The sequence below is a fragment of the Silene latifolia genome, chromosome 1 (assembly GCF_048544455.1).
Source record: "Silene latifolia isolate original U9 population chromosome 1, ASM4854445v1, whole genome shotgun sequence".
NCBI lineage: Eukaryota > Viridiplantae > Streptophyta > Magnoliopsida > Caryophyllales > Caryophyllaceae > Silene > Silene latifolia.
In genome coordinates, this window is record NC_133526.1 from 82662398 (window position 1) to 82690324 (window position 27927).

A 27927-nucleotide genomic window follows, 5' to 3' on the forward strand; every position below is an offset into this window, starting at 1 on the left:
GGTAATCCGGGTTTAATCGAAATGATACTGGGAATTTTTATCGAAACTTATTTCCAAATTTGTGGAATTTGTTCATTCGTGAGGGCTTTAACTCCTGGTTTGACGAGATGTCACTCTTAAATGAAAATTTGTGATTTTCTTAATGTTTTATCTCTATGGTCGTATGAATAATGCCACTTGCACAAGTTTATTAAGAGCAAGTCCAATGGTGTAGCTTAGGGACTTGCTTGCAATTTCATAAAATTGCAAGCTAGTTGCTACACCATTGGAGAAGGATGTATATATTAGCTTGGCTTAAGCTAGTAGCTTCATTAAGCTACTTGCTTAGATGGCCCCACATTTACCAAACAACCAATAGGAAATTAGCTCTATTAATTTTTTATTTATTCTTATTATTTGATTTGCATTTTAATCAAAACCTACGTATAACTCAAATTGCTTGATGTATCGAATTGTATCGCCGACGCTAAATGCTTAGTTCGAGCATACTATATCTAAATGCTTAGTTCGAGAATTTGGCTTACTTTGCTGATCATACAACAAAGAAAGAAAAGCTTGATCACCGATAAGAACACTTACATTTCTGGTATGAATTGAACTTGTTATGGTTCGACATTTTCGTTTTTCTATATTGAAGTGTGATAAAAAAAAAATCATGATCACAATTCTTAGAGGAGACAAATCTCTAATAGAGACATTGAATTAAGTGAGGAATATTATTTATGTTGTTGATGATCCAATGCTATATATAACTCCTATAGTCCTATATCTACAAACAACCAAAATCTACATATAACTCCTATAGTCCTATATACTTGTGTGGCTTTTCTAACCAAGATAGTTCAACGCCGATGTCGGGTACCGAGTCTCAAACTCAAACATGAAGTTGAAGAAGAGGATGAAGTTCAAATCGTAGAATCATCAAACATGAAAGGCAAATTTAAGTGGAGCCAAACAAAAGATGAGGATCTATGCAAAAGTTGGTTAACAATTTCAAATGACGGTGCCACCGGTAATCATCAATCTTACAATAGTTATTGGCAAAGAATTGTTGACTACTACAACGAATGGAGGAAAGGCGGTGATCCAATCGACATTCCAAAGGCTTCTAATCATTGGTTTAAGATGAGCGTCGAAGTATCGAAGTTCAACGGATGCTATATACAAATTAAAGAGAGTCATCCTAGTGGTCATAATGAAGAATCTTTGAAGAACATGGCTAATCAACTATGGAGTACTCACACAAGAATGGCCAACAGAAGACATTCCCATATTTGCATTCTTGGGAAATTCTTCGACACCAACCAAAATGGGAGGAATTTGCAAATAGGAATAAAAACAAATGGTGCATCAAAGAGACAAAAAATTCGATGACAAATGACACCGTCTACAAACATCGATGAAGGTACCAATGTAGAAGAAATATCGGAGAAACGTCCAATAGGTCATAAGGCATCTAAAGCGGCATCGAAAGGTAGGGGCTCTAAGAAGAAGGGCAAGAAGACTTTGTGAACTCATTTGGAGAGTATAAAGAGTTACAAACAAAGAAATTTTCGTTATGGGAGGAACGCATCCGTATATCGGATTTTGAAATTCTAACCAAGGACACTTCAAATATGGATGATCGGGCAAGAAAGGATCATGAACAAGTGTGCAACATTATTAGGGCTAAGTACGGAATAGAATGATTTCTGTTTAATTAGTCGATTTTCTGAATTATTACGCAGGGTTAAGCATAGATTACGTCCATTTAATTAGTAGTTCGTAATAATAAAAGCTTTGATTTGTTTTAGACAATTTATGCAAAAGTTCGCAAAATTGAATGAACATAATATAGATAGAAAAACTTCGGAGGTCAAAACAGAGGCTTTAACGGCCTTTTTTCGAAAAAATACTTGGCCAAGTCCTCCACTAGAACCCTACAACACAAAAGTAATTAGGTAAAAAAAAAAAAAAAAAAAAAAAATAACAAATCTTCAACACAATATCAAAGGTCCTAAATTAGTGAACCAGATCAATTGCATGATTAATAACACCATCAAAAGTTTAACATTACCATGAATTCAGAACATATATTATGAGTTATGACCCAGAAACGTAGAGATTAATTAGGTAAAGAAAGCCCAAAAAATATTCAACACATCATTGAATTTCAGCCAATTTCACACAAAAATCAATATCAAAAATCCTAAATTAGTCAATGAATTTGTAGATCAAGAGCATGATAAATAACAACTTTAAAATCAACTTTACCATGAGTTCAAAACATTTATTATGACCTTAAACATGCAAATGAATTAAGTAAGAAAAATCTATGAAACTCAAAACAAGATCACTTAGAAGAGCAAAGACACCGCAAGGAAAAACACGTCTAAACGAGAGAGTTTTTGAGTTGTGTTAGTATGAAAGGGTATCCAAAAGAGACTCGTAATAGGGGCAAAATCAACCCAATCAATTTGGTTAGATTATGCAGCCATATTTGTAAGCTTCATTAACCACTAATCACCATCAACTAATGGTCCCCAAGACGACTTCACTCAAAACAAATAACCGAAAAAACATCATTCATATCCAAACCTAGTCCTCCCACCCATTCACTGGAATCATACCAACAACAATAACGACAACATAAACATAGTGCCTCAATGGCTCATGTAAAATTGCAGGGCAGGGAGGTCAGACATACGCAGCCTCCTTTGTGTTAGCAAACCCAAGGTGAAAATTGTGTCGAGAAATGCATCAAGTGACAGAATCATACTATTTGAATAAAATACTACTCACATACATTCAATCACGATTCGTAATCAATCAAGAGAAGAAACATAATCATTTACAAACCCTAAAAAACAACAATTGGAATTCTAGCAATTGGAATCCCTTACATTAACATCATTTTCAGCTACTTCCAATCAAATTACCATAGATAAATTACACAAATCAACAATCACTCCAATCAAATCAAACCATAATACTAAATCAATCTAGCCTAAACCTCAAGCAATCAATCACATACACAATTCCCGATCAATCGAAACCCTAAAAAACAATTGGCTTGAGTAAGATATATAGTTAGAGAGTGATACCGGAATTTTATCGTGATACAATTGCCTTTATCAATACGACGAGCTTCCAAAGGTAATCCGGTTTAATCGAAATGATACTAGAATTTTTATCGAAACTTATTTCCACCTCGGAATTTGTTCATTCGTGAGGGCGGAACTCCTGGTTTGGACGGAGATGTCACTCTTAAATGAAAATTTGTGATTTTCTTAATGTTTTATCTCTATGGTCGTATGAATAATGCCACTTGCACAAGTTTATTAAGAGCAAGTCCAATGGTGTAGCTTAGGGACTTGCTTGCAATTTCATAAAATTGCAAGCTAGTTGCTACACCATTGGAGAAGGATGTATATATTAGCTTGGCTTAAGCTAGTAGCTTCATTAAGCTACTTGCTTAGATGGCCCCACATTTACCAAACAACCAATAGGAAATTAGCTCTATTAATTTTTTATTTATTCTTATTATTTGATTTGCATTTTAATCAAAACCTACGTATAACTCAAATTGCTTGATGTATCGAATTGTATCGCCGACGCTAAATGCTTAGTTCGAGCATACTATATCTAAATGCTTAGTTCGAGAATTTGGCTTACTTTGCTGATCATACAACAGCAGCAAAAGCTTGATCACTGACAGTAACACTTACATTTCTGGTATGAATTGAACTTGTTATGGTTCGACATTTTCGTTTTTCTATATTGAAGTGTGATAAAAAAAAAAAAAAAAAATGATCACAATTCTTAGAGGAGACAAATCTCTAATAGAGACATTGAATTAAGTGAGGAATATTATTTATGTTGTTGATGATCCAATGCTATATATAACTCCTATAGTCCTATATCTACAAACAACCAAAATCTACATATAACTCCTATAGTCCTATATACTTGTGTGGCTTTTCTAACCAAGATAGTTCAACGCCGATGTCGGGTACCGAGTCTCAAACTCGTCAACATGAAGTTGAAGAAGAGGATGAAGTTCAAATCGTAGAATCATCAAACATGAAAGGCAAATTTAAGTGGAGCCAAACAAAAGATGAGGATCTATGCAAAAGTTGGTTAACAATTTCAAATGACGGTGCCACCGGTAATCATCAATCTTACAATAGTTATTGGCAAAGAATTGTTGACTACTACAACGAATGGAGGAAAGGCGGTGATCCAATCGACATTCCAAAGGCTTCTAATCATTGGTTTAAGATGAGCGTCGAAGTATCGAAGTTCAACGGATGCTATATACAAATTAAAGAGAGTCATCCTAGTGGTCATAATGAAGAATCTTTGAAGAACATGGCTAATCAACTATGGAGTACTCACACAAGAATGGCCAACAGAAGACATTCCCATATTTGCATTCTTGGGAAATTCTTCGACACCAACCAAAATGGGAGGAATTTGCAAATAGGAATAAAAACAAATGGTGCATCAAAGAGACAAAAAAATTCGATGACAACCACACCGTCTACAAACATCGATGAAGGTACCAATGTAGAAGAAATATCGGAGAAACGTCCAATAGGTCAGAAGGCATCTAAAGCGGCATCGAAAGGTAGGGGCTCTAAGAAGAAGGGCAAGAAGACTTTGTGAACTCATTTGGAGAGTATAAAGAGTTACAAACAAAGAAATTTTCGTTATGGGAGGAACGCATCCGTATATCGGATTTTGAAATTCTAACCAAGGACACTTCAAATATGGATGATCGGGCAAGAAAGGATCATGAACAAGTGTGCAACATTATTAGGGCTAAGTACGGAATAGAATGATTTTTGTTTAATTAGTCGATTTTCTGAATTATTACGTTAGGTTAAGCATAGATTACGTCCATTTAATTAGTAGTTCGTAATAATAAAAGCTTTGATTTGTTTTAGACAATTTATGCAAAAGTTCGCAAAATTGAATGAACATAATATAGATAGAAAAACTTCGGAGGTCAAAACAGAGGCTTTAACGGCCTTTTTTCGAAAAAATACTTGGCCAAGTCCTCCACTAGAACCCTACAACACAAAAGTAATTAGGTAAAAAAAAAAAAAAAAAAAAAAAATAACAAATCTTCAACACAATATCAAAGGTCCTAAATTAGTGAACCAGATCAATTGCATGATTAATAACACCATCAAAAGTTTAACATTACCATGAATTCAGAACATATATTATGAGTTATGACCCAGAAACGTAGAGATTAATTAGGTAAAGAAAGCCCAAAAAATATTCAACACATCATTGAATTTCAGCCAATTTCACACAAAAATCAATATCAAAAATCCTAAATTAGTCAATGAATTTGTAGATCAGTAGCATGATAAATAACAACTTTAAAATCTGAACTTTACCATGAGTTCAAAACATTTATTATGACCCAGAAACATGCAAATGAATTAAGTAAGAAAAATCTATGAAACTCAAAACAAGATCACTTAGAAGAGCAAAGACACCGCAAGGAAAAACACGTCTAAACGAGAGAGTTTTTGAGTTGTGTTAGTATGAAAGGGTATCCAAGAGACTCGTAATAGGGGCAAAATCAACCCAATCAATTTGGTTAGATTATGCAGCCATATTTGTAAGCTTCATTAACCACTAATCAGCTCATCAACTAATGGTCCCCAAGACGACTTCACTCAAAACAAATAACCGAAAAAACATCATTCATATCCAAACCTAGTCCTCCCACCCATTCACCGAATCATACCAACAACAATAACGACAACATAAACATAGTGCCTCAATGGCTCATGTAAAATTGCAGGGGAGGTCGACATACGCAGCCTCCTTTGTGTTAGCAAACCCAAGGTGAAAATTGTGTCGAGAAATGCATCAAGTGACAGAATCATACTATTTGAATAAAATACTACTCACATACATTCAATCACGATTCGTAATCAATCAAAAGAAAGAAACATAATCATTTACAAACCCTAAAAAACAACAATTGGAATTCTAGCAATTGGAATCCCTTACATTAACATCATTTTCAAATACTTCCAATCAAATTACCATAGATAAATTACACAAATCAACAATCACTCCAATCAAATCAAACCATAATACTAAATCAATCTAGCCTAAACCTCAAGCAATCAATCACATACACAATTCCCGATCAATCGAAACCCTAAAAAACAATTGGCTTGAGTAAGATATATAGTTAGAGAGTGATACCGGAATTTTATCGTGATACAATTGCCTTTATCAATACGACGGAGCTTCCAAAGGTAATCCGGGTTTAATCGAAATGATACTCGGGAATTTTTATCGAAACTTATTTCCACTTTCGTGGAATTTGTTCATTCGTGAGGGCTTTAACTCCTGGTTTGGACGGAGATGTCACTCTTAAATGAAAATTTGTGATTTTCTTAATGTTTTATCTCTATGGTCGTATGAATAATGCCACTTGCACAAGTTTATTAAGAGCAAGTCCAATGGTGTAGCTTAGGGACTTGCTTGCAATTTCATAAAATTGCAAGCTAGTTGCTACACCATTGGAGAAGGATGTATATATTAGCTTGGCTTAAGCTAGTAGCTTCATTAAGCTACTTGCTTAGATGGCCCCACATTTACCAAACAACCAATAGGAAATTAGCTCTATTAATTTTTTATTTATTCTTATTATTTGATTTGCATTTTAATCAAAACCTACGTATAACTCAAATTGCTTGATGTATCGAATTGTATCGCCGACGCTAAATGCTTAGTTCGAGCATACTATATCTAAATGCTTAGTTCGAGAATTTGGCTTACTTTGCTGATCATACAACAGCAGCAAAAGCTTGATCACTGACAGTAACACTTACATTTCTGGTATGAATTGAACTTGTTATGGTTCGACATTTTCGTTTTTCTATATTGAAGTGTGATAAAAAAAAAAAAAAAAAAAATCTGTTGATCACAATTCTTAGAGGAGACAGTCTCTCGAATAGAGACATTGAATTAAGTGAGGAATATTATTTATGTTGCTGATGATCCAATGCTATATATAACTCCTATAGTCCTATATCTACAAACAACCAAAATCTACATATAACTCCTATAGTCCTATATACTTGTGTGGCTTTTCTAACCAAGATAGTTCAACGCCGATGTCGGGTACCGAGTCTCAAACTCGTCAACATGAAGTTGAAGAAGAGGATGAAGTTCAAATCGTAGAATCATCAAACATGAAAGGCAAATTTAAGTGGAGCCAAACAAAAGATGAGGATCTATGCAAAAGTTGGTTAACAATTTCAAATGACGGTGCCACCGATAATCATCAATCTTACAATAGTTATTGGCAAAGAATTGTTGACTACTACAACGAATGGAGGAAAGGCGGTGATCCAATCGACATTCCAAAGGCTTCTAATCATTGGTTTAAGATGAGCGTCGAAGTATCGAAGTTCAACGGATGCTATATACAAATTAAAGAGAGTCATCCTAGTGGTCATAATGAAGAATCTTTGAAGAACATGGCTAATCAACTATGGAGTACTCGTCACAAGAATGGCCAACAGAAGACATTCCCATATTTGCATTCTTGGGAAATTCTTCGACACCAACCAAAATGGGAGGAATTTGCAAATAGGAATAAAAACAGCGGTGCATCAAAGAGACAAAAAAATTCGATGACAGCCACACCGTCTACAAACATCGATGAAGGTACCAATGTAGAAGAAATATCGGAGAAACGTCCAATAGGTCAGAAGGCATCTAAAGCGGCATCGAAAGGTAGGGGCTCTAAGAAGAAGGGCAAGAAGACTTTGTGAACTCATTTGGAGAGTATAAAGAGTTACAAACAAAGAAATTTTCGTTATGGGAGGAACGCATCCGTATATCGGATTTTGAAATTCTAACCAAGGACACTTCAAATATGGATGATCGGGCAAGAAAGGATCATGAACAAGTGTGCAACATTATTAGGGCTAAGTACGGAATAGAATGATTTTTGTTTAATTAGTCGATTTTCTGAATTATTACGCAGGGTTAAGCATAGATTACGTCCATTTAATTAGTAGTTCGTAATAATAAAAGCTTTGATTTGTTTTAGACAATTTATGCAAAAGTTCGCAAAATTGAATGAACATAATATAGATAGAAAAACTTCGGAGGTCAAAACAGAGGCTTTAACGCTTTTTTCGAAAAAAATACTTGGCCAAGTCCTCCACTAGAACCCTACAACACAAAAGTAATTAGGTAAAAAAAAAAAAAAAAAAAAAATAACAAATCTTCAACACAATATCAAAGGTCCTAAATTAGTGAACCAGATCAATTGCATGATTAATAACACCATCAAAAGTTTAACATTACCATGAATTCAGAACATATATTATGAGTTATGACCCAGAAACGTAGAGATTAATTAGGTAAAGAAAGCCCAAAAAATATTCAACACATCATTGAATTTCAGCCAATTTCACACAAAAATCAATATCAAAAATCCTAAATTAGTCAATGAATTTGTAGATCAAGAGCATGATAAATAACAACTTTAAAATCAACTTTACCATGAGTTCAAAACATTTATTATGACCCGAAAACATGCAAATGAATTAAGTAAGAAAAATCTATGAAACTCAAAACAAGATCACTTAGAAGAGCAAAGACACGCAAGGAAAACACGTCTAAACGAGAGAGTTTTTGAGTTGTGTTAGTATGAAAGGGTATCCAAAGAGACTCTAATAGGGGCAAAATCAACCCAATCAATTTGGTTAGATTATGCAGCCATATTTGTAAGCTTCATTAACCACTAATCAGCTCATCAACTAATGGTCCCCAAGACGACTTCACTCAAAACAAATAACCGAAAAAACATCATTCATATCCAAACCTAGTCCTCCCACCCATTCACTGGAATCATACCAACAACAATAACGACAACATAAACATAGTGCCTCAATGGCTCATGTAAAATTGCAGGCGGGGAGGTCGACATACGCACCTCCTTTGTGTTAGCAAACCCAAGGTGAAAATTGTGTCGAGAAATGCATCAAGTGACAGAATCATACTATTTGAATAAAATACTACTCACATACATTCAATCACGATTCGTAATCAATCAAAGAGAAGAAACATAATCATTTACAAACCCTAAAAAACAACAATTGGAATTCTAGCAATTGGAATCCCTTACATTAACATCATTTTCAAATACTTCCAATCAAATTACCATAGATAAATTACACAAATCAACAATCACTCCAATCAAATCAAACCATAATACTAAATCAATCTAGCCTAAACCTCAAGCAATCAATCACATACACAATTCCCGATCAATCGAAACCCTAAAAAAACAATTGGCTTGAGTAAGATATATAGTTAGAGAGTGATACCGGAATTTTATCGTGATACATTGCCTTTATCAATACGACGGAGCTTCCAAAGGTAATCCGGGTTTAATCGAAATGATACTCGGGAATTTTTATCGAAACTTATTTCCACTTTCGTGGAATTTGTTCATTCGTGAGGGCGGAACTCCTGGTTTGGACGGAGATGTCACTCTTAAATGAAAATTTGTGATTTTCTTAATGTTTTATCTCTATGGTCGTATGAATAATGCCACTTGCACAAGTTTATTAAGAGCAAGTCCAATGGTGTAGCTTAGGGACTTGCTTGCAATTTCATAAAATTGCAAGCTAGTTGCTACACCATTGGAGAAGGATGTATATATTAGCTTGGCTTAAGCTAGTAGCTTCATTAAGCTACTTGCTTAGATGGCCCCACATTTACCAAACAACCAATAGGAAATTAGCTCTATTAATTTTTTATTTATTCTTATTATTTGATTTGCATTTTAATCAAAACCTACGTATAACTCAAATTGCTTGATGTATCGAATTGTATCGCCGACGCTAAATGCTTAGTTCGAGCATACTATATCTAAATGCTTAGTTCGAGAATTTGGCTTACTTTGCTGATCATACAACAAAGAAAGAAAAAGCTTGATCACCGACAAGAAACACTTACATTTCTGGTATGAATTGAACTTGTTATGGTTCGACATTTTCGTTTTTCTATATTGAAGTGTGATAAAAAAAAAAAAAAAAATCATGATCACAATTCTTAGAGGAGACAGTCTCTCGAATAGAGACATTGAATTAAGTGAGGAATATTATTTATGTTGCTGATGATCCAATGCTATATATAACTCCTATAGTCCTATATCTACAAACAACCAAAATCTACATATAACTCCTATAGTCCTATATACTTGTGTGGCTTTTCTAACCAAGATAGTTCAACGCCGATGTCGGGTACCGAGTCTCAAACTCGTCAACATGAAGTTGAAGAAGAGGATGAAGTTCAAATCGTAGAATCATCAAACATGAAAGGCAAATTTAAGTGGAGCCAAACAAAAGATGAGGATCTATGCAAAAGTTGGTTAACAATTTCAAATGACGGTGCCACCGGTAATCATCAATCTTACAATAGTTATTGGCAAAGAATTGTTGACTACTACAACGAATGGAGGAAAGGCGGTGATCCAATCGACATTCCAAAGGCTTCTAATCATTGGTTTAAGATGAGCGTCGAAGTATCGAAGTTCAACGGATGCTATATACAAATTAAAGAGAGTCATCCTAGTGGTCATAATGAAGAATCTTTGAAGAACATGGCTAATCAACTATGGAGTACTCGTCACAAGAATGGCCAACAGAAGACATTCCCATATTTGCATTCTTGGGAAATTCTTCGACACCAACCAAAATGGGAGGAATTTGCAAATAGGAATAAAAACAAATGTGCATCAAAGAGACAAAAAAATTCGATGACAACCACACCGTCTACAAACATCGATGAAGGTACCAATGTAGAAGAAATATCGGAGAAACGTCCAATAGGTCAGAAGGCATCTAAAGCGGCATCGAAAGGTAGGGGCTCTAAGAAGAAGGGCAAGAAGACTTTGTGAACTCATTTGGAGAGTATAAAGAGTTACAAACAAAGAAATTTTCGTTATGGGAGGAACGCATCCGTATATCGGATTTTGAAATTCTAACCAAGGACACTTCAAATATGGATGATCGGGCAAGAAAGGATCATGAACAAGTGTGCAACATTATTAGGGCTAAGTACGGAATAGAATGATTTCTGTTTAATTAGTCGATTTTCTGAATTATTACGCAGGGTTAAGCATAGATTACGTCCATTTAATTAGTAGTTCGTAATAATAAAAGCTTTGATTTGTTTTAGACAATTTATGCAAAAGTTCGCAAAATTGAATGAACATAATATAGATAGAAAAACTTCGGAGGTCAAAACAGAGGCTTTAACGGCCTTTTTTCGAAAAAATACTTGGCCAAGTCCTCCACTAGAACCCTACAACACAAAAGTAATTAGGTAAAAAAAAAAAAAAAAAAAAAATAACAAATCTTCAACACAATATCAAAGGTCCTAAATTAGTGAACCAGATCAATTGCATGATTAATAACACCATCAAAAGTTTAACATTACCATGAATTCAGAACATATATTATGAGTTATGACCCAGAAACGTAGAGATTAATTAGGTAAAGAAAGCCCAAAAAATATTCAACACATCATTGAATTTCAGCCAATTTCACACAAAAATCAATATCAAAAATCCTAAATTAGTCAATGAATTTGTAGATCAAGAGCATGATAAATAACAACTTTAAAATCTGAACTTTACCATGAGTTCAAAACATTTATTATGACCCAGAAACATGCAAATGAATTAAGTAAGAAAAATCTATGAAACTCAAAACAAGATCACTTAGAAGAGCAAAGACACTGCGCAAGGAAAAACACGTCTAAACGAGAGAGTTTTTGAGTTGTGTTAGTATGAAAGGGTATCCAAAAGAGACTCTAATAGGGGCAAAATCAACCCAATCAATTTGGTTAGATTATGCAGCCATATTTGTAAGCTTCATTAACCACTAATCAGCTCATCAACTAATGGTCCCCAAGACGACTTCACTCAAAACAAATAACCGAAAAAACATCATTCATATCCAAACCTAGTCCTCCCACCCATTCACTGGAATCATACCAACAACAATAACGACAACATAAACATAGTGCCTCAATGGCTCATGTAAAATTGCAGGGGGGAGGTCGACATACGCAGCCCTCCTTTGTGTTAGCAAACCCAAGGTGAAAATTGTGTCGAGAAATGCATCAAGTGACAGAATCATACTATTTGAATAAAATACTACTCACATACATTCAATCACGATTCGTAATCAATCAAAAGAGAAGAAACATAATCATTTACAAACCCTAAAAAACAACAATTGGAATTCTAGCAATTGGAATCCCTTACATTAACATCATTTTCAGCTACTTCCAATCAAATTACCATAGATAAATTACACAAATCAACAATCACTCCAATCAAATCAAACCATAATACTAAATCAATCTAGCCTAAACCTCAAGCAATCAATCACATACACAATTCCCGATCAATCGAAACCCTAAAAAACAATTGGCTTGAGTAAGATATATAGTTAGAGAGTGATACCGGAATTTTATCGGGTGATACAGATTGCCTTTATCAATACGACGGAGCTTCCAAAGGTAATCCGGGTTTAATCGAAATGATACTGGGAATTTTTATCGAAACTTATTTCCACCCAGAATTTGTTCATTCGTGAGGGCGGAACTCCTGGTTTGGACGGAGATGTCACTCTTAAATGAAAATTTGTGATTTTCTTAATGTTTTATCTCTATGGTCGTATGAATAATGCCACTTGCACAAGTTTATTAAGAGCAAGTCCAATGGTGTAGCTTAGGGACTTGCTTGCAATTTCATAAAATTGCAAGCTAGTTGCTACACCATTGGAGAAGGATGTATATATTAGCTTGGCTTAAGCTAGTAGCTTCATTAAGCTACTTGCTTAGATGGCCCCACATTTACCAAACAACCAATAGGAAATTAGCTCTATTAATTTTTTATTTATTCTTATTATTTGATTTGCATTTTAATCAAAACCTACGTATAACTCAAATTGCTTGATGTATCGAATTGTATCGCCGACGCTAAATGCTTAGTTCGAGCATACTATATCTAAATGCTTAGTTCGAGAATTTGGCTTACTTTGCTGATCATACAACAAAGAAAAAAAAGCTTGATCACCGACAAGAACACTTACATTTCTGGTATGAATTGAACTTGTTATGGTTCGACATTTTCGTTTTTCTATATTGAAGTGTGATAAAAAAAAAAAAAAAAAATCATGATCACAATTCTTAGAGGAGACAGTCTCTCGAATAGAGACATTGAATTAAGTGAGGAATATTATTTATGTTGTTGATGATCCAATGCTATATATAACTCCTATAGTCCTATATCTACAAACAACCAAAATCTACATATAACTCCTATAGTCCTATATACTTGTGTGGCTTTTCTAACCAAGATAGTTCAACGCCGATGTCGGGTACCGAGTCTCAAACTCGTCAACATGAAGTTGAAGAAGAGGATGAAGTTCAAATCGTAGAATCATCAAACATGAAAGGCAAATTTAAGTGGAGCCAAACAAAAGATGAGGATCTATGCAAAAGTTGGTTAACAATTTCAAATGACGGTGCCACCGGTAATCATCAATCTTACAATAGTTATTGGCAAAGAATTGTTGACTACTACAACGAATGGAGGAAAGGCGGTGATCCAATCGACATTCCAAAGGCTTCTAATCATTGGTTTAAGATGAGCGTCGAAGTATCGAAGTTCAACGGATGCTATATACAAATTAAAGAGAGTCATCCTAGTGGTCATAATGAAGAATCTTTGAAGAACATGGCTAATCAACTATGGAGTACTCGTCACAAGAATGGCCAACAGAAGACATTCCCATATTTGCATTCTTGGGAAATTCTTCGACACCAACCAAAATGGGAGGAATTTGCAAATAGGAATAAAAACAGCGGTGCATCAAAGAGACAAAAAAATTCGATGACAGCCACACCGTCTACAAACATCGATGAAGGTACCAATGTAGAAGAAATATCGGAGAAACGTCCAATAGGTCAGAAGGCATCTAAAGCGGCATCGAAAGGTAGGGGCTCTAAGAAGAAGGGCAGTGAAGACTTTGTGAACTCATTTGGAGAGTATAAAGAGTTACAAACAAAGAAATTTTCGTTATGGGAGGAACGCATCCGTATATCGGATTTTGAAATTCTAACCAAGGACACTTCAAATATGGATGATCGGGCAAGAAAGGATCATGAACAAGTGTGCAACATTATTAGGGCTAAGTACGGAATAGAATGATTTCTGTTTAATTAGTCGATTTTCTGAATTATTACGCAGGGTTAAGCATAGATTACGTCCATTTAATTAGTAGTTCGTAATAATAAAAGCTTTGATTTGTTTTAGACAATTTATGCAAAAGTTCGCAAAATTGAATGAACATAATATAGATAGAAAAACTTCGGAGGTCAAAACAGAGGCTTTAACGGCCTTTTTTCGAAAAAATACTTGGCCAAGTCCTCCACTAGAACCCTACAACACAAAAGTAATTAGGTAAAAAAAAAAATAAAAAAAAATAACAAATCTTCAACACAATATCAAAGGTCCTAAATTAGTGAACCAGATCAATTGCATGATTAATAACACCATCAAAAGTTTAACATTACCATGAATTCAGAACATATATTATGAGTTATGACCCGAAACGTAGAGATTAATTAATTAGGTAAAGAAAGCCCAAAAAATATTCAACACATCATTGAATTTCAGCCAATTTCACACAAAAATCAATATCAAAAATCCTAAATTAGTCAATGAATTTGTAGATCAGTAGCATGATAAATAACAACTTTAAAATCTGAACTTTACCATGAGTTCAAAACATTTATTATGACCCAGAAACATGCAAATGAATTAAGTAAGAAAAATCTATGAAACTCAAAACAAGATCACTTAGAAGAGCAGTACACTGCAAGGAAAAACACGTCTAAACGAGAGAGTTTTTGAGTTGTGTTAGTATGAAAGGGTATCCAGTAGACTCGTAATAGGGGCAAAATCAACCCAATCAATTTGGTTAGATTATGCAGCCATATTTGTAAGCTTCATTAACCACTAATCAGCTCATCAACTAATGGTCCCCAAGACGACTTCACTCAAAACAAATAACCGAAAAAACATCATTCATATCCAAACCTAGTCCTCCCACCCATTCACTGGAATCATACCAACAACAATAACGACAACATAAACATAGTGCCTCAATGGCTCATGTAAAATTGCAGGGCAGGGAGGTCAGACATACGCACCTCCTTTGTGTTAGCAAACCCAAGGTGAAAATTGTGTCGAGAAATGCATCAAGTGACAGAATCATACTATTTGAATAAAATACTACTCACATACATTCAATCACGATTCGTAATCAATCAATCAGAAAGAAACATAATCATTTACAAACCCTAAAAAACAACAATTGGAATTCTAGCAATTGGAATCCCTTACATTAACATCATTTTCAGCTACTTCCAATCAAATTACCATAGATAAATTACACAAATCAACAATCACTCCAATCAAATCAAACCATAATACTAAATCAATCTAGCCTAAACCTCAAGCAATCAATCACATACACAATTCCTGATCAATCAAGAAACCCTAAAAAAACAATTGGCTTGAGTAAGATATATAGTTAGAGAGTGATACCGGGAATTTTATCAGGTGATACAGTTGCCTTTACTGAATACAGACGGAGCTTCCAAAGGTAATCCGGGTTTAATCGAAATGATACTGGGAATTTTTATCGAAACTTATTTCCAGCCCTGTGGAATTTGTTCATTCGTGAGGGCGGAACTCCTGGTTTGGACGGAGATGTCACTCTTAAATGAAAATTTGTGATTTTCTTAATGTTTTATCTCTATGGTCGTATGAATAATGCCACTTGCACAAGTTTATTAAGAGCAAGTCCAATGGTGTAGCTTAGGGACTTGCTTGCAATTTCATAAAATTGCAAGCTAGTTGCTACACCATTGGAGAAGGATGTATATATTAGCTTGGCTTAAGCTAGTAGCTTCATTAAGCTACTTGCTTAGATGGCCCCACATTTACCAAACAACCAATAGGAAATTAGCTCTATTAATTTTTTATTTATTCTTATTATTTGATTTGCATTTTAATCAAAACCTACGTATAACTCAAATTGCTTGATGTATCGAATTGTATCGCCGACGCTAAATGCTTAGTTCGAGCATACTATATCTAAATGCTTAGTTCGAGAATTTGGCTTACTTTGCTTTGATCATACAACAACGGCAAAAAAAAGCTTGATCACTTGTGATAACACTTACATTTCTGGTATGAATTGAACTTGTTATGGTTCGACATTTTCGTTTTTCTATATTGAAGTGTGATAAAAAAAAAAAAAAAAAAATCATGTGATCACAATTCTTAGAGGAGACAGTCTCTCGAATAGAGACATTGAATTAAGTGAGGAATATTATTTATGTTGTTGATGATCCAATGCTATATATAACTCCTATAGTCCTATATCTACAAACAACCAAAATCTACATATAACTCCTATAGTCCTATATACTTGTGTGGCTTTTCTAACCAAGATAGTTCAACGCCGATGTCGGGTGCAGAGTCTCAAACTCGTCAACATGAAGTTGAAGAAGAGGATGAAGTTCAAATCGTAGAATCATCAAACATGAAAGGCAAATTTAAGTGGAGCCAAACAAAAGATGAGGATCTATGCAAAAGTTGGTTAACAATTTCAAATGACGGTGCCACCGGTAATCATCAATCTTACAATAGTTATTGGCAAAGAATTGTTGACTACTACAACGAATGGAGGAAAGGCGGTGATCCAATCGACATTCCAAAGGCTTCTAATCATTGGTTTAAGATGAGCGTCGAAGTATCGAAGTTCAACGGATGCTATATACAAATTAAAGAGAGTCATCCTAGTGGTCATAATGAAGAATCTTTGAAGAACATGGCTAATCAACTATGGAGTACTCGTCACAAGAATGGCCAACAGAAGACATTCCCATATTTGCATTCTTGGGAAATTCTTCGACACCAACCAAAATGGGAGGAATTTGCAAATAGGAATAAAAACAGCGGTGCATCAAAGAGACAAAAAAATTCGATGACAGCCACACCGTCTACAAACATCGATGAAGGTACCAATGTAGAAGAAATATCGGAGAAACGTCCAATAGGTCAGAAGGCATCTAAAGCGGCATCGAAAGGTAGGGGCTCTAAGAAGAAGGGCAGTGAAGACTTTGTGAACTCATTTGGAGAGTATAAAGAGTTACAAACAAAGAAATTTTCGTTATGGGAGGAACGCATCCGTATATCGGATTTTGAAATTCTAACCAAGGACACTTCAAATATGGATGATCGGGCAAGAAAGGATCATGAACAAGTGTGCAACATTATTAGGGCTAAGTACGGAATAGAATGATTTTTGTTTAATTAGTCGATTTTCTGAATTATTACGCAGGGTTAAGCATAGATTACGTCCATTTAATTAGTAGTTCGTAATAATAAAAGCTTTGATTTGTTTTAGACAATTTATGCAAAAGTTCGCAAAATTGAATGAACATAATATAGATAGAAAAACTTCGGAGGTCAAAACAGAGGCTTTAACGGCCTTTTTTCGAAAAAATACTTGGCCAAGTCCTCCACTAGAACCCTACAACACAAAAGTAATTAGGTAAAAAAAAAAAAAAAAAAAAATAACAAATCTTCAACACAATATCAAAGGTCCTAAATTAGTGAACCAGATCAATTGCATGATTAATAACACCATCAAAAGTTTAACATTACCATGAATTCAGAACATATATTATGAGTTATGACCCAGAAACGTAGAGATTAATTAGGTAAAGAAAGCCCAAAAAATATTCAACACATCATTGAATTTCAGCCAATTTCACACAAAAATCAATATCAAAAATCCTAAATTAGTCAATGAATTTGTAGATCAGTAGCATGATAAATAACAACTTTAAAATCTGAACTTTACCATGAGTTCAAAACATTTATTATGACCCGAAAACATGCAAATGAATTAAGTAAGAAAAATCTATGAAACTCAAAACAAGATCACTTAGAAGAGCGACACGCAAGGAAAAACACGTCTAAACGAGAGAGTTTTTGAGTTGTGTTAGTATGAAAGGGTATCCATGAGACTCTTAATAGGGGCAAAAAATCAACCCAATCAATTTGGTTAGATTATGCGACCATATTTGTAAGCTTCATTAACCACTAATCAGCTCATCAACTAATGGTCCCCAAGACGACTTCACTCAAAACAAATAACCGAAAAAACATCATTCATATCCAAACCTAGTCCTCCCACCCATTCACTGGAATCATACCAACAACAATAACGACAACATAAACATAGTGCCTCAATGGCTCATGTAAAATTGCGGGCGGGGAGGTCGGACATACGCAGACCTCCTTTGTGTTAGCAAACCCAAGGTGAAAATTGTGTCGAGAAATGCATCAAGTGACAGGAATCATACTATTTGAATAAAATACTACTCACATACATTCAATCACGATTAAGTAATCAATCAATAGAAGAAACATAATCATTTACAAACCCTAAAAAACAACAATTGGAATTCTAGCAATTGGAATCCCTTACATTAACATCATTTTCAGCTACTTCCAATCAAATTACCATAGATAAATTACACAAATCAACAATCACTCCAATCAAATCAAACCATAATACTAAATCAATCTAGCCTAAACCTCAAGCAATCAATCACATACACAATTCCCGATCAATCGAAACCCTAAAAAAACAATTGGCTTGAGTAAGATATATAGTTAGAGAGTGATACCGGAATTTTATCGGGTGATACTGATTGCCTTTATCGAATACGAGACGGAGCTTCCAAAGGTAATCCGGGTTTAATCAAATGATAATCTTGGGAATTTTTATCGAAACTTATTTCCCAAACATGGAATTTGTTCATTCGTGAGGGCGGAACTCCTGGTTTGGACGGAGATGTCACTCTTAAATGAAAATTTGTGATTTTCTTAATGTTTTATCTCTATGGTCGTATGAATAATGCCACTTGCACAAGTTTATTAAGAGCAAGTCCAATGGTGTAGCTTAGGGACTTGCTTGCAATTTCATAAAATTGCAAGCTAGTTGCTACACCATTGGAGAAGGATGTATATATTAGCTTGGCTTAAGCTAGTAGCTTCATTAAGCTACTTGCTTAGATGGCCCCACATTTACCAAACAACCAATAGGAAATTAGCTCTATTAATTTTTTATTTATTCTTATTATTTGATTTGCATTTTAATCAAAACCTACGTATAACTCAAATTGCTTGATGTATCGAATTGTATCGCCGACGCTAAATGCTTAGTTCGAGCATACTATATCTAAATGCTTAGTTCGAGAATTTGGCTTACTTTGCTGATCATACAACAGCAGCAAAAGCTTGATCACTGACAGTAACACTTACATTTCTGGTATGAATTGAACTTGTTATGGTTCGACATTTTCGTTTTTCTATATTGAAGTGTGATAAAAAAAAAAAAAAAAAATCTGTTGATCACAATTCTTAGAGGAGACAGTCTCTCGAATAGAGACATTGAATTAAGTGAGGAATATTATTTATGTTGCTGATGATCCAATGCTATATATAACTCCTATAGTCCTATATCTACAAACAACCAAAATCTACATATAACTCCTATAGTCCTATATACTTGTGTGGCTTTTCTAACCAAGATAGTTCAACGCCGATGTCGGGTACCGAGTCTCAAACTCGTCAACATGAAGTTGAAGAAGAGGATGAAGTTCAAATCGTAGAATCATCAAACATGAAAGGCAAATTTAAGTGGAGCCAAACAAAAGATGAGGATCTATGCAAAAGTTGGTTAACAATTTCAAATGACGGTGCCACCGGTAATCATCAATCTTACAATAGTTATTGGCAAAGAATTGTTGACTACTACAACGAATGGAGGAAAGGCGGTGATCCAATCGACATTCCAAAGGCTTCTAATCATTGGTTTAAGATGAGCGTCGAAGTATCGAAGTTCAACGGATGCTATATACAAATTAAAGAGAGTCATCCTAGTGGTCATAATGAAGAATCTTTGAAGAACATGGCTAATCAACTATGGAGTACTCGTCACAAGAATGGCCAACAGAAGACATTCCCATATTTGCATTCTTGGGAAATTCTTCGACACCAACCAAAATGGGAGGAATTTGCAAATAGGAATAAAAACAGCGGTGCATCAAAGAGACAAAAAAATTCGATGACAGCCACACCGTCTACAAACATCGATGAAGGTACCAATGTAGAAGAAATATCGGAGAAACGTCCAATAGGTCAGAAGGCATCTAAAGCGGCATCGAAAGGTAGGGGCTCTAAGAAGAAGGGCAGTGAAGACTTTGTGAACTCATTTGGAGAGTATAAAGAGTTACAAACAAAGAAATTTTCGTTATGGGAGGAACGCATCCGTATATCGGATTTTGAAATTCTAACCAAGGACACTTCAAATATGGATGATCGGGCAAGAAAGGATCATGAACAAGTGTGCAACATTATTAGGGCTAAGTACGGAATAGAATGATTTTTGTTTAATTAGTCGATTTTCTGAATTATTACGCAGGGTTAAGCATAGATTACGTCCATTTAATTAGTAGTTCGTAATAATAAAAGCTTTGATTTGTTTTAGACAATTTATGCAAAAGTTCGCAAAATTGAATGAACATAATATAGATAGAAAAACTTCGGAGGTCAAAACAGAGGCTTTAACGGCCTTTTTTCGAAAAAATACTTGGCCAAGTCCTCCACTAGAACCCTACAACACAAAAGTAATTAGGTAAAAAAAAAAAAAAAAAAAAATAACAAATCTTCAACACAATATCAAAGGTCCTAAATTAGTGAACCAGATCAATTGCATGATTAATAACACCATCAAAAGTTTAACATTACCATGAATTCAGAACATATATTATGAGTTATGACCCAGAAACGTAGAGATTAATTAGGTAAAGAAAGCCCAAAAAATATTCAACACATCATTGAATTTCAGCCAATTTCACACAAAAATCAATATCAAAAATCCTAAATTAGTCAATGAATTTGTAGATCAGTAGCATGATAAATAACAACTTTAAAATCTGAACTTTACCATGAGTTCAAAACATTTATTATGATGACCCGAAACATGCAAATGAATTAAGTAAGAAAAATCTATGAAACTCAAAACAAGATCACTTAGAAGAGCGACACTGCGCAAGGAAAAACACGTCTAAACGAGAGAGTTTTTGAGTTGTGTTAGTATGAAAGGGTATCCAGATAGACTCTTAATAGGGGCAAAATCAACCCAATCAATTTGGTTAGATTATGCGACCATATTTGTAAGCTTCATTAACCACTAATCAGCTCATCAACTAATGGTCCCCAAGACGACTTCACTCAAAACAAATAACCGAAAAAACATCATTCATATCCAAACCTAGTCCTCCCACCCATTCACTGGAATCATACCAACAACAATAACGACAACATAAACATAGTGCCTCAATGGCTCATGTAAAATTGCGAGGGGAGGGAGGTCGGACATACGCACCTCCTTTGTGTTAGCAAACCCAAGGTGAAAATTGTGTCGAGAAATGCATCAAGTGACAGGAATCATACTATTTGAATAAAATACTACTCACATACATTCAATCACGATTAAGTAATCAATCAGTAGAAGAAACATAATCATTTACAAACCCTAAAAAACAACAATTGGAATTCTAGCAATTGGAATCCCTTACATTAACATCATTTTCAGCTACTTCCAATCAAATTACCATAGATAAATTACACAAATCAACAATCACTCCAATCAAATCAAACCATAATACTAAATCAATCTAGCCTAAACCTCAAGCAATCAATCACATACACAATTCCTGATCAATCAGAAACCCTAAAAAAACAATTGGCTTGAGTAAGATATATAGTTAGAGAGTGATACCGGGAATTTTATCAGGTGATACAGTTGCCTTTACTGAATACAGACGGAGCTTCCAAAGGTAATCCGGGTTTAATCAAAATGATACTGGGAATTTTTATCGAAACTTATTTCCAGCCCTGTGGAATTTGTTCATTCGTGAGGGCGGAACTCCTGGTTTGGACGGAGATGTCACTCTTAAATGAAAATTTGTGATTTTCTTAATGTTTTATCTCTATGGTCGTATGAATAATGCCACTTGCACAAGTTTATTAAGAGCAAGTCCAATGGTGTAGCTTAGGGACTTGCTTGCAATTTCATAAAATTGCAAGCTAGTTGCTACACCATTGGAGAAGGATGTATATATTAGCTTGGCTTAAGCTAGTAGCTTCATTAAGCTACTTGCTTAGATATTACATTTACCAAACAACCAATAGGAAATTAGCTCTATTAATTTTTTATTTATTCTTATTATTTGATTTGCATTTTAATCAAAACCTACGTATAACTCAAATTGCTTGATGTATCGAATTGTATCGCCGACGCTAAATGCTTAGTTCGAGCATACTATATCTAAATGCTTAGTTCGAGAATTTGGCTTACTTTGCTGATCATACAACAAAGAAAAAAAGCTTGATCACTGACAGTAACACTTACATTTCTGGTATGAATTGAACTTGTTATGGTTCGACATTTTCGTTTTTCTATATTGAAGTGTGATAAAAAAAAAAAAAAATCTGTTGATCACAATTCTTAGAGGAGACAGTCTCTCGAATAGAGACATTGAATTAAGTGAGGAATATTATTTATGTTGCTGATGATCCAATGCTATATATAACTCCTATAGTCCTATATCTACAAACAACCAAAATCTACATATAACTCCTATAGTCCTATATACTTGTGTGGCTTTTCTAACCAAGATAGTTCAACGCCGATGTCGAGTACCGAGTCTCAAACTCGTCAACATGAAGTTGAAGAAGAGGATGAAGTTCAAATCGTAGAATCATCAAACATGAAAGGCAAATTTAAGTGGAGCCAAACAAAAGATGAGGATCTATGCAAAAGTTGGTTAACAATTTCAAATGACGGTGCCACCGGTAATCATCAATCTTACAATAGTTATTGGCAAAGAATTGTTGACTACTACAACGAATGGAGGAAAGGCGGTGATCCAATCGACATTCCAAAGGCTTCTAATCATTGGTTTAAGATGAGCGTCGAAGTATCGAAGTTCAACGGATGCTATATACAAATTAAAGAGAGTCATCCTAGTGGTCATAATGAAGAATCTTTGAAGAACATGGCTAATCAACTATGGAGTACTCGTCACAAGAATGGCCAACAGAAGACATTCCCATATTTGCATTCTTGGGAAATTCTTCGACACCAACCAAAATGGGAGGAATTTGCAAATAGGAATAAAAACAGCGGTGCATCAAAGAGACAAAAAAATTCGATGACAGCCACACCGTCTACAAACATCGATGAAGGTACCAATGTAGAAGAAATATCGGAGAAACGTCCAATAGGTCAGAAGGCATCTAAAGCGGCATCGAAAGGTAGGGGCTCTAAGAAGAAGGGCGATGAAGACTTTGTGAACTCATTTGGAGAGTATAAAGAGTTACAAACAAAGAAATTTTCGTTATGGGAGGAACGCATCCGTATATCGGATTTTGAAATTCTAACCAAGGACACTTCAAATATGGATGATCGGGCAAGAAAGGATCATGAACAAGTGTGCAACATTATTAGGGCTAAGTACGGAATAGAATGATTTTTGTTTAATTAGTCGATTTTCTGAATTATTACGCAGGGTTAAGCATAGATTACGTCCATTTAATTAGTAGTTCGTAATAATAAAAGCTTTGATTTGTTTTAGACAATTTATGCAAAAGTTCGCAAAATTGAATGAACATAATATAGATAGAAAAACTTCGGAGGTCAAAACAGAGGCTTTAACGGCCTTTTTTCGAAAAAATACTTGGCCAAGTCCTCCACTAGAACCCTACAACACAAAAGTAATTAGGTAAAAAAAAAAAAAAAAAAAAAATAACAAATCTTCAACACAATATCAAAGGTCCTAAATTAGTGAACCAGATCAATTGCATGATTAATAACACCATCAAAAGTTTAACATTACCATGAATTCAGAACATATATTATGAGTTATGACCCAGAAACGTAGAGATTAATTAGGTAAAGAAAGCCCAAAAAATATTCAACACATCATTGAATTTCAGCCAATTTCACACAAAAATCAATATCAAAAATCCTAAATTAGTCAATGAATTTGTAGATCAGTAGCATGATAAATAACAACTTTAAAATCTGAACTTTACCATGAGTTCAAAACATTTATTATGACCCAGAAACATGCAAATGAATTAAGTAAGAAAAATCTATGAAACTCAAAACAAGATCACTTAGAAGAGCGACACAACTGCAAGGAAAAACACGTCTAAACGAGAGAGTTTTTGAGTTGTGTTAGTATGAAAGGGTATCCAGTAGACTCGTAATAGGGGCAAAATCAACCCAATCAATTTGGTTAGATTATGCGACCATATTTGTAAGCTTCATTAACCACTAATCAGCTCATCAACTAATGGTCCCCAAGACGACTTCACTCAAAACAAATAACCGAAAAAACATCATTCATATCCAAACCTAGTCCTCCCACCCATTCACTGGAATCATACCAACAACAATAACGACAACATAAACATAGTGCCTCAATGGCTCATGTAAAATTGCGGCGGGGAGGTCGACATACGCACCTCCTTTGTGTTAGCAAACCCAAGGTGAAAATTGTGTCGAGAAATGCATCAAGTGACAGGAATCATACTATTTGAATAAAATACTACTCACATACATTCAATCACGATTCGTAATCAATCGAGAAGAAACATAATCATTTACAAACCCTAAAAAACAACAATTGGAATTCTAGCAATTGGAATCCCTTACATTAACATCATTTTCAGCTACTTCCAATCAAATTACCATAGATAAATTACACAAATCAACAATCACTCCAATCAAATCAAACCATAATACTAAATCAATCTAGCCTAAACCTCAAGCAATCAATCACATACACAATTCCGATCAATCGAAACCCTAAAAAAACAATTGGCTTGAGTAAGATATATAGTTAGAGAGTGATACCGGGAATTTTATCGGGTGATACTGATTGCCTTTATCGAATACGACGGAGCTTCCAAAGGTAATCCGGGTTTAATCGAAATGATATCTTTGAGGAATTTTTATCGAAACTTATTTCCATACATGTGGAATTTGTTCATTCGTGAGGGCGGAACTCCTGGTTTGGACGGAGATGTCACTCTTAAATGAAAATTTGTGATTTTCTTAATGTTTTATCTCTATGGTCGTATGAATAATGCCACTTGCACAAGTTTATTAAGAGCAAGTCCAATGGTGTAGCTTAGGGACTTGCTTGCAATTTCATAAAATTGCAAGCTAGTTGCTACACCATTGGAGAAGGATGTATATATTAGCTTGGCTTAAGCTAGTAGCTTCATTAAGCTACTTGCTTAGATGGCCCCATTTTACCAAACAACCAATAGGAAATTAGCTCTATTAATTTTTTATTTATTCTTATTATTTGATTTGCATTTTAATCAAAACCTACGTATAACTCAAATTGCTTGATGTATCGAATTGTATCGCCGACGCTAAATGCTTAGTTCGAGCATACTATATCTAAATGCTTAGTTCGAGAATTTGGCTTACTTTGCTTTGATCATACAACAAAAGAAAAAAGCTTGATCACCGACAATTAACACTTACATTTACGGTATGAATTGAACTTGTTATGGTTCGACATTTTCGTTTTTCTATATTGAAGTGTGATAAAAAAAAAAAAAAAATCATGATCACAATTCTTAGAGGAGACAGTCTCTCGAATAGAGACATTGAATTAAGTGAGGAATATTATTTATGTTGTTGATGATCCAATGCTATATATAACTCCTATAGTCCTATATCTACAAACAACCAAAATCTACATATAACTCCTATAGTCCTATATACTTGTGTGGCTTTTCTAACCAAGATAGTTCAACGCCGATGTCGGGTACCGAGTCTCAAACTCGTCAACATGAAGTTGAAGAAGAGGATGAAGTTCAAATCGTAGAATCATCAAACATGAAAGGCAAATTTAAGTGGAGCCAAACAAAAGATGAGGATCTATGCAAAAGTTGGTTAACAATTTCAAATGACGGTGCCACCGGTAATCATCAATCTTACAATAGTTATTGGCAAAGAATTGTTGACTACTACAACGAATGGAGGAAAGGCGGTGATCCAATCGACATTCCAAAGGCTTCTAATCATTGGTTTAAGATGAGCGTCGAAGTATCGAAGTTCAACGGATGCTATATACAAATTAAAGAGAGTCATCCTAGTGGTCATAATGAAGAATCTTTGAAGAACATGGCTAATCAACTATGGAGTACTCGTCACAAGAATGGCCAACAGAAGACATTCCCATATTTGCATTCTTGGGAAATTCTTCGACACCAACCAAAATGGGAGGAATTTGCAAATAGGAATAAAAACAGCGGTGCATCAAAGAGACAAAAAAATTCGATGACAACCACACCGTCTACAAACATCGATGAAGGTACCAATGTAGAAGAAATATCGGAGAAACGTCCAATAGGTCAGAAGGCATCTAAAGCGGCATCGAAAGGTAGGGGCTCTAAGAAGAAGGGCAGTGAAGACTTTGTGAACTCATTTGGAGAGTATAAAGAGTTACAAACAAAGAAATTTTCGTTATGGGAGGAACGCATCCGTATATCGGATTTTGAAATTCTAACCAAGGACACTTCAAATATGGATGATCGGGCAAGAAAGGATCATGAACAAGTGTGCAACATTATTAGGGCTAAGTACGGAATAGAATGATTTCTGTTTAATTAGTCGATTTTCTGAATTATTACGCAGGGTTAAGCATAGATTACGTCCATTTAATTAGTAGTTCGTAATAATAAAAGCTTTGATTTGTTTTAGACAATTTATGCAAAAGTTCGCAAAATTGAATGAACATAATATAGATAGAAAAACTTCGGAGGTCAAAACAGAGGCTTTAACGGCCTTTTTTCGAAAAAATACTTGGCCAAGTCCTCCACTAGAACCCTACAACACAAAAGTAATTAGGTAAAAAAAAAAAATAAAAAAAAATAACAAATCTTCAACACAATATCAAAGGTCCTAAATTAGTGAACCAGATCAATTGCATGATTAATAACACCATCAAAAGTTTAACATTACCATGAATTCAGAACATATATTATGAGTTATGACCCAGAAACGTAGAGATTAATTAGGTAAAGAAAGCCCAAAAAATATTCAACACATCATTGAATTTCAGCCAATTTCACACAAAAATCAATATCAAAAATCCTAAATTAGTCAATGAATTTGTAGATCAGTAGCATGATAAATAACAACTTTAAAATCTGAACTTTACCATGAGTTCAAAACATTTATTATGACCCGAAAACATGCAAATGAATTAAGTAAGAAAAATCTATGAAACTCAAAACAAGATCACTTAGAAGAGCAGTACACTGCAAGGAAAAACACGTCTAAACGAGAGAGTTTTTGAGTTGTGTTAGTATGAAAGGGTATCCAGTAGACTCGTAATAGGGGCAAAATCAACCCAATCAATTTGGTTAGATTATGCGACCATATTTGTAAGCTTCATTAACCACTAATCAGCTCATCAACTAATGGTCCCCAAGACGACTTCACTCAAAACAAATAACCGAAAAAACATCATTCATATCCAAACCTAGTCCTCCCACCCATTCACTGGAATCATACCAACAACAATAACGACAACATAAACATAGTGCCTCAATGGCTCATGTAAAATTGCAGGGCAGGGAGGTCAGACATACGCAGCCTCCTTTGTGTTAGCAAACCCAAGGTGAAA

At 34.7% G+C, this 27927-nt stretch overlaps 7 protein-coding genes across 7 annotated transcripts; all 7 read left to right on the forward strand.

The window, feature by feature from the left end:
* The first annotated feature begins 7133 nt into the window (after window positions 1–7133).
* On the forward strand, window positions 7134–7796 carry LOC141649448 (glutathione S-transferase T3-like). The gene has a single exon (XM_074458140.1). It carries the CDS (start codon window positions 7134–7136, stop codon window positions 7794–7796), a length of 663 nt encoding a protein of 220 aa, XP_074314241.1.
* Window positions 7797–10276: 2480 nt separating this feature from the next.
* On the forward strand, window positions 10277–10939 carry LOC141649453 (glutathione S-transferase T3-like). Its single transcript, XM_074458143.1, has one exon. The coding sequence runs from the start codon at window positions 10277–10279 to the stop codon at window positions 10937–10939; it is 663 nt and encodes a 220-aa protein (XP_074314244.1).
* Window positions 10940–13426: 2487 nt separating this feature from the next.
* On the forward strand, window positions 13427–14266 carry LOC141649456 (glutathione S-transferase T3-like). Its single transcript, XM_074458147.1, has one exon. The coding sequence runs from the start codon at window positions 13427–13429 to the stop codon at window positions 14264–14266; it is 840 nt and encodes a 279-aa protein (XP_074314248.1).
* Window positions 14267–16592: 2326 nt separating this feature from the next.
* On the forward strand, window positions 16593–17432 carry LOC141649460 (glutathione S-transferase T3-like). The gene has a single exon (XM_074458152.1). It carries the CDS (start codon window positions 16593–16595, stop codon window positions 17430–17432), a length of 840 nt encoding a protein of 279 aa, XP_074314253.1.
* Window positions 17433–19748: 2316 nt separating this feature from the next.
* LOC141649464 (glutathione S-transferase T3-like) lies at window positions 19749–20588 on the forward strand. Its single transcript, XM_074458157.1, has one exon. The coding sequence runs from the start codon at window positions 19749–19751 to the stop codon at window positions 20586–20588; it is 840 nt and encodes a 279-aa protein (XP_074314258.1).
* A 2314-nt stretch (window positions 20589–22902) lies between these two features.
* LOC141649471 (glutathione S-transferase T3-like) lies at window positions 22903–23742 on the forward strand. The gene has a single exon (XM_074458162.1). It carries the CDS (start codon window positions 22903–22905, stop codon window positions 23740–23742), a length of 840 nt encoding a protein of 279 aa, XP_074314263.1.
* Window positions 23743–26054: 2312 nt separating this feature from the next.
* LOC141649478 (glutathione S-transferase T3-like) lies at window positions 26055–26894 on the forward strand. Its single transcript, XM_074458169.1, has one exon. It carries the CDS (start codon window positions 26055–26057, stop codon window positions 26892–26894), a length of 840 nt encoding a protein of 279 aa, XP_074314270.1.
* The last annotated feature ends 1033 nt before the right edge of the window (window positions 26895–27927 follow it).

Excerpts from the sequence above, each read along its gene's own strand:
- LOC141649456 (XM_074458147.1), top strand. The coding sequence starts at position 13,427 with ATGTCGGGTACCGAGTCTCAAACTCGTCAACATGAAGTTGAAGAAGAG.
- LOC141649448 (XM_074458140.1), top strand. The coding sequence starts at position 7,134 with ATGTCGGGTACCGAGTCTCAAACTCGTCAACATGAAGTTGAAGAAGAG.
- LOC141649460 (XM_074458152.1), top strand. The coding sequence starts at position 16,593 with ATGTCGGGTGCAGAGTCTCAAACTCGTCAACATGAAGTTGAAGAAGAG.
- LOC141649471 (XM_074458162.1), top strand. The coding sequence starts at position 22,903 with ATGTCGAGTACCGAGTCTCAAACTCGTCAACATGAAGTTGAAGAAGAG.
- LOC141649478 (XM_074458169.1), top strand. The coding sequence starts at position 26,055 with ATGTCGGGTACCGAGTCTCAAACTCGTCAACATGAAGTTGAAGAAGAG.
- LOC141649464 (XM_074458157.1), top strand. The coding sequence starts at position 19,749 with ATGTCGGGTACCGAGTCTCAAACTCGTCAACATGAAGTTGAAGAAGAG.
- LOC141649453 (XM_074458143.1), top strand. The coding sequence starts at position 10,277 with ATGTCGGGTACCGAGTCTCAAACTCGTCAACATGAAGTTGAAGAAGAG.